Genomic DNA, 7065 nt, shown 5'->3' on the forward strand with positions numbered 1-7065 from the left:
ATGATATTAAAAGGTCTAAACAATTAGAGAAAGGATAAATTTGAAACCCGTGCAACGCACGGGCACAAAATCCAGTAATTAATATTAAAAGTTAATTATAATAATTGTAATATAATAACAGTAATAGTAATAGTAACAATAACAATAATAATAATAATAATAATAATAATAATGTTGGAGCTGGGTTTGTTGATTACTATAAAAGTCTCCTTGGCACTTCCGTTGACACTTCCCCTCTTAATTCATACACTTCATTCAGCCACAATTCCTTCATGAAATCATAGACTTGAACATTAATATTATTAAAATTTTATAGCTATGTAAAATTGTAACTTGATTGTACAAACAACTTCCGAGATTCGATTACTATCAACAACACATTCTATCAATTCAATTGCTAAAATCTTATATCCTTCTACTTACGTCTCCGGTTAACAATACCATAACTTCGGAGAGACGATCTTTCAATAGCGTTATTGAGAGACTACCGTTCCATATGATAGTTTATGTTTGGTTTATGCACATATGTCAATGCTTATTTTCTTTTATTCATATCTTTAGTTATATATCACTAAAAATTATAAAAATTTGATATTCATAATGACTATCTTTTATGTCTTTTATGTTACATTAGAAGTTGTATTAAAGATTCTTCTCACCCATGAATAGTGCCCAAAAAGCAAACGTAAACAATTCAATGAAACGAAGAAAGTATGTTATTTACAATAATTTCTTTAAGTACCTATAATTTGAAAATGATCATTGACATTGATTAGCTTATATTGATGCTTATCAAATCTCGACCACCTGTCCGTTATTGTTGAATCGGTTGGATGCGTTTTTGCTTCCTATAAAAGCAAACCTGAACCTCATAAGTAAAATTTAATGTCTTTATGTTTTCTGAGATAACATTTGTTATTAAACTTGTATTTCCAGTGGGATGCGGGCAAGGGCTCTTATGTGGTAACAAAAGGCCCCGGTTTTTGGCACACTTTGAACATGCTAATCGAGGAGCCTCTTTAATTGATGAAAGGTCCTAGTTGTATATTAATTTAAAGTGTTTAACGAAACTTGGAGACTTTAATTTCGGTTGAAAGTGTTTGGCTATCGTACGAATAGGAACAGGTGATATATATTGATGATTGATTTTTGTTGTGAATCTTAATATCGTATCTTAGATTTCGAAATATACACAGATACGGTTGAGAAAATACAAACTACTGTAAAAGGGTAATGGTAATTAAGTAGGAATAGGATACCACTTGGTTTTTTGTATTTATACTCCGTACTCGATAAATTTGTTTTTTAATATTTGCTTTCCTAATGCTACAACAACACTAGTTGTGTTTTAAAACAAAAACTCGATGTCCGACTTATATATATATATATATATATAATGTGTCGGATACAAATAACAGAGTAACATAACAATGGGGGCTCTTGAAGATATAATCTATTACAACATACTACCAAGGCTTCCAGCCAAGTCTCTGTTACGTTTCAAGTGCGTGTCGAAAGTTTGGTACGATCTGATAAACAGTAGTGGCTTCATTAATATGCAGCATAAACGTACCCTAGTATCCCCTACCTCGGACGACACGATATTGGTTGTCCCTGGTGTCTTTAATGTTTCCTCTTACACCTACTTTGATGCAACTCAACCTACAAATAACCGCAAGCTGCTACCACATGCTCCTGCTCCCGCTATTATTGTGGGATGTTGTAACGGCTTGATTTGTTTACGATTTGAACGAGGCTGCCTCGGGTTGTGCGATCCGTTAAACAATTGGGGTGATTGTAGGATAATTCCACCTCGTATTGATATAATAACAAGCAATTCTACAGAATCCCATGGATATGGATTTGGTTATGATGACGTAAGTCGGGTTTACAAGATAGTGAATATTGAGACTAGTTATATGGGGTACACGAGGGCGAGTAAGGTTTATGTTTTAAGTTCAGGTATCGGCTCCTGGCAAGAAGTCTGGGGTGTTCCAACGCACACGGCCGCTTTTGGAGCTAGCGTCTCCACAAACAACAAGCTACACTGGATTCTCAGATGTATACCTGATCACGATCACAATCATGGTGACTGTTACATTGTCACTTTGGATCTTCACACTGAAGTATTCGGAAAGATGTCGATACCCAGCAGTAAGGAGAATTACCCGTGGACTGGATGTGATATGATTGTTTCAAGTGGGCTACTGTATTTACATATGCCTAATAATAAAGACGGTAGGGTTGATTCCATTGCTGAAATATGGGTGATGAAGGAGTACGGTGTTGCCGACTCTTGGACCAAACTGCACAACTATGCTCCCGGTGCCTTTCGTTATCGGGGGTGGCAAATCTGGCTGATTGATTTTAAACTAGGACGAGTTCTGCTAGCCAATTATTTTCATACTGTCAGGACTACAGTCGAACCTTTCTGGTACAATCTTCAAGACAGCTCGACGACTAAGGTTGATGTGCCACATATACGGCGCATCCGTGAGGGTAAACCATGGGTGTGTGTAAGCAGTCTTATTTCAACACCACATCTCCAAAGTTTTACTTCTTTCACACTTGGTATGCGCGAGTGCCCGAAAGAATTTTTTCATTATGATGTGATTCAAGCTCGAATCGACGATTTAAAACTTTGAATCTCGAGATTGGCTCTGAACCATATGTTTTCATTCTCAACTTAGGTCATTATAATTAGTACTTGTAATAGTTTCCGAAACTTCTACAATTCAGTATTTGCTCGAATTTTCTTTTTACTACATGAATACAATTGAACTAGGTTTCATGAATGTAGTGATAGACAATGACAAAGTAGGTCTCTTGTTTGTGTACGTCATAAGTATCCCAGAGCATAAAACTTCTATACATGGCAGGAATCCTAATGGTGATTTAGTTACTATTGTACATCTAAATTAAGTGGTCACAAAATTTAGATTCTCTATAACGAATAATTCTTAATTATGATGGTTGAGCAACACATATATAGATCGTCTTTAGCTTGTCTGATCCTAAATTGATTTTTCATGAAACTATCCTTCTTGTTAATGTTATAATCAAATTTATGTTTGCAGAAGCAAATAGGACGACAACTCAGAGATACCAAAACGAAAAAAAAAACTTGGCTATGTGATAGAACTATAGAAGTCGTGAATTGTCTTGCCTCTTACCAAACTAGACGTGACCGCTATGAAAAATACTCTGCATAATACCAAATTATCCCCACAATCTAAGCAAAATCCAATTTTTACTGGAAAGGATGACTTATGTCAAAAACAAAAATAAAAATATACCCTGCATTTAACTTAAATCTGATTTTGAGATGAAGTAACAATATATTTACAAAAAAATTTATGCCTGTATGAGTCATTCAGAATAAAGAAATCAGGAACCAAACAATTATTATTATTATTATTATACAGAAAACCAAAGAACAGAGGATTCATAAGAGTGAGATTACGTAGCTACTATCTACATGTGGTATGATAAGAGAACTTCATATACTCTATTATCTGTTGGTTAAATCTCTGAATTTTCAAGATCCAGCACTCAAGCAACCTCAAATTCATATGGCAAAAAACCAAAAGCACCTTACAGATAATAGAGTATATAAAAGTTGGCTGACTTACAAGAAAGTAGTTCTATCCAAGCTGTAAAAACACCTTGTTTGAGGAATTTTGAACAATAGCTTCTCCAATATGCATCCCTAACTCATTGAGCTTTGTTGTTTTCTCCAAGGTAGTGGTTATTCCCTTATATGTTACGGAGTATATCATTAATGTTGTCCCGATCGTGAACATTATGAAGGTAGAGTTCATATCTTACTGGCTGCATGCCCTCCAAGTGATGGATTCTTATGTAACTGTCACTGTACACCATCAGGTAGTACCTCTGATGCGTTCCTTCAATGAGTAGGTGAGTTCCTTGGGTAAGATTTAATTCAAACTCCTGCAAATAATACATATTGATACGGGGGTGACGCTGAAAGTGTGATTTCAGCATCATGTCATCTGTAATCCCAATCGAGCAGATTGGACAAACCAATTTTGCAAAGGGGCATTGGTTTATGTGTCGGGGATATTCTTCAATTGGAAGAATCTGCAAGCACCCCCTATCCTTGAAAGGGCATGAAACCATTGCCTGGGACAATATACCATTGATAGCGCTGCTTTCTCTTAACTCACCTCCGCGACAATAAGGGCACAAACCTCCTACTCTGTTATGGCATTCAGCACATATTTTGTGTTGATAGAAGCAACTGTAAATCGGACGTCGGGTGACAGTGCGGCATATGTCACAACTCAAAATGTCCAACTCATCAAGGGTAGTGTGTATCACCATGTTGAATCTCTGCAATAAAGAAAATCAGAAACAAAATTAAAAATAATAATGCAACCAGATACCACACTTATCCACCTAAGGCAAACTCTATTGACCCCAACTTATATCTTTGGATAAGATCTTAGACACTGCCATTCTCCTTAAACAAGCTCCTAATGACTCTTTCATCCTCTTCAGAATTACAGTAGGGTGCATTACAGCATGCTCAATCCTACATTTAATCCTGCATTCCCAAATAAGATTTGACCAATCCAGAAATAGCAGCCATTGTTTATTCAGCAGCGAATTACATCTCCACCCTAGCAATCATTGAATCATGTCACCATGCCAGGGTATCCTCAACCATTCCTGTACCAGTTGTTTACACTGACAACTAAACTAACATTCAAGAGCCCATCTAACTTTCTGATGCATTCCAATTAACCAGTCATACCCAGGGAATACAGTAAGATTGTTGTGTTGCATCCATTTTTCCATTTATGCAGCCAAATGACATTCACAACAAATTGACGAACTGATGCCAGGTATGAAAGATTAACACAAACACCGTTATCATCCTACCCCCTACCAGAGTTTAATCACTATTTCCATCCCCGATAATTGTTCTATAATACTGTAGAACGGTTGTTTTGTATGTTAAAATACCTCATTTATTGATTATAACAAGTGAATGTTTAACCTTCAAATGGCCGTCTTATTCTATAATTTGTGTTGACGATCGCACATTAATATGACACAGCAAGAACGAGTAGTACTGAGTATTTCAGAAAACAAACCTCACAAATTCCGCAACAAACTACTGAAGGGTTCCATTTCCAAACATACATATTTGCATTACAACAACCCCAAACTAAATCAATTATCCAAATCAGAGATGTCAAAATAAATACAACCCTACTATGAATGATGTAATTCAAAGTAAACAAATACAGAAATATCCTTAGTCCCAAAATTATTTGGGGTCGGCCGATATGAATCATCATTTGAAACCGTCCAAGGCTTCCAATAGAGCTCGATAATATATATAGATTTAATTACATACATATTTAAAAAAAAATCCAAAGTAAACAAATACAGAAATATAGTAAATAAAACAATAATTAACCAAAATCACCAAAAAAGAACACAAATTTCAATCTAAAATCAAAAACAAAAACCTACCCAAATTATCAATTGAAGTTAAAATCAAAATTCAAGAAGGCTTACAAGAAGTTTTAGCACCAACATGACCAAAAATAGCTCCAACATACTCATAAGATTACCACCAGTAGTACGAAACCCAAGATGCTGATACCCATTAGAAGCAACAATAAAAGCTTGATAATCCCAAAACCCAACAGCATGAGCTTGTGGCCAATTCCTATAAACAAATCTTCAAATCGATACACTTGAAAAGAATCAGATATTGTTCCATTACAGCAATATTTAGACCATTGTGGACATTCCCAACCTCTCATACACACTTTTTTACCCTTAATTGTTTTCACTTTAATTTCTTCAGACATCTCTAAAACCGCCATTTCCCACCATTAATGCAAGCGTTAGAGCTTGAAAAAGCACCATTTTTGTGTGTTTGCCCGTGTTAGAACAACCCTACAAATTGTGATAAATTAGTTTAAAAAGAAATGAAGGATTGCGATAAATTGACCAAAAATATGTCATCCTATATGATTAACAATTCCTAGAACTAAATTTAATAAAATTATCGAAAAACATGTTAGCAACTCAAAACGTCAAATCGAAAATCTAGTAAATAGGTATGTTTGTATGACTGTATCAGCCGTTTGTGATAAATCTTGTAATACTTTCTTTAATAAAATGGGTTGATTAATTTCTGTTCTTACCCGAATGTGTACGGCTGTAAAAGTGTAAATCAACAAATTTAACATTGCAAGAAACATTACGAATGGCAAAGGTATCACATTCAAGAACTCAACTAACCTTATGAACAAAAATAAACAACCCGTCAAATATTATATTCATGATTATATACAAAAGATAGGGAAAATCAAAGGAGAGATTACCAATAATTTTCGGCAAGCGATGGAGATGATTGATGAAAGGGTGTTTCTTTAAGCAATGAAGATGACCGCCAGGAGAGAATGTATTATGGATATTAAGAACGGTGTAATTCTCGTACCAAAAAAAAAAAAAAAAGAACGGTGTAATTCAATTGTAATTATGAACAACGAATGTATTAAATTATAAATTCACAAACAAGAGAGAGAGAGAGAGAAAGAATGAACTAAGAGAAAGGCAGGTATATATGAGCGGGAAGTTGGAGCTTGCAACAGTTGACCCCAACTGAAAAATCGACCCGACTTATCCTAAAACCGAGTTGGTAGAACCTTAAAATATGCTAAGCCAAAACTAACCTGAATCGAGCTGAAGGCTAACTGATAAACCGAGAGAATCCAAAATGATATGACCTGAACCGTTTTGTGACTCGATCCGAACCGCTGCGAAACCCGATTCACGACAAACCGCACCTGACCCGAATGGAACTGAACTGACCCGTAACTCAACCTTGAACCGTATTAACTCGATCCATACGTAGAAATTTAAAAAAAAAAAAATAGTCTAAAATTGCATGTAATTTTTTGTTAATAAATTTGATAAAAATATGAGTCATTTTCTTTTGCAAGACAAAATATAATCTTTAAATAAAAAGTTGAGAAATGTAAGTGGTAATAAATTAAGTACACTATTCTTGGCACGGGG

The 7065-nt window shown here is 35.1% G+C and overlaps 1 protein-coding gene and 1 long non-coding RNA gene across 2 annotated transcripts; one reads left to right on the top strand and one right to left on the bottom strand.

The window, feature by feature from the left end:
• Positions 1-1430: 1430 nt before the first annotated feature.
• LOC141638127 (putative F-box protein At1g32420) lies at positions 1431-2645 on the top strand. Its single transcript, XM_074447550.1, has one exon. The coding sequence runs from the start codon at positions 1431-1433 to the stop codon at positions 2643-2645; it is 1215 nt and encodes a 404-aa protein (XP_074303651.1).
• A 719-nt stretch (positions 2646-3364) lies between these two features.
• On the bottom strand, positions 3365-6598 carry LOC141629084 (uncharacterized). The gene is made up of 3 exons (XR_012537224.1): positions 6369-6598; positions 5551-5937; positions 3365-4353 (listed from the first exon to the last, which is right to left on the bottom strand). It is a non-coding gene; the product is annotated as an uncharacterized LOC141629084 (long non-coding RNA).
• Between the last annotated feature and the right edge of the window lie 467 nt (positions 6599-7065).

This window comes from Silene latifolia, chromosome 2, assembly GCF_048544455.1.
Source record: "Silene latifolia isolate original U9 population chromosome 2, ASM4854445v1, whole genome shotgun sequence".
NCBI lineage: Eukaryota > Viridiplantae > Streptophyta > Magnoliopsida > Caryophyllales > Caryophyllaceae > Silene > Silene latifolia.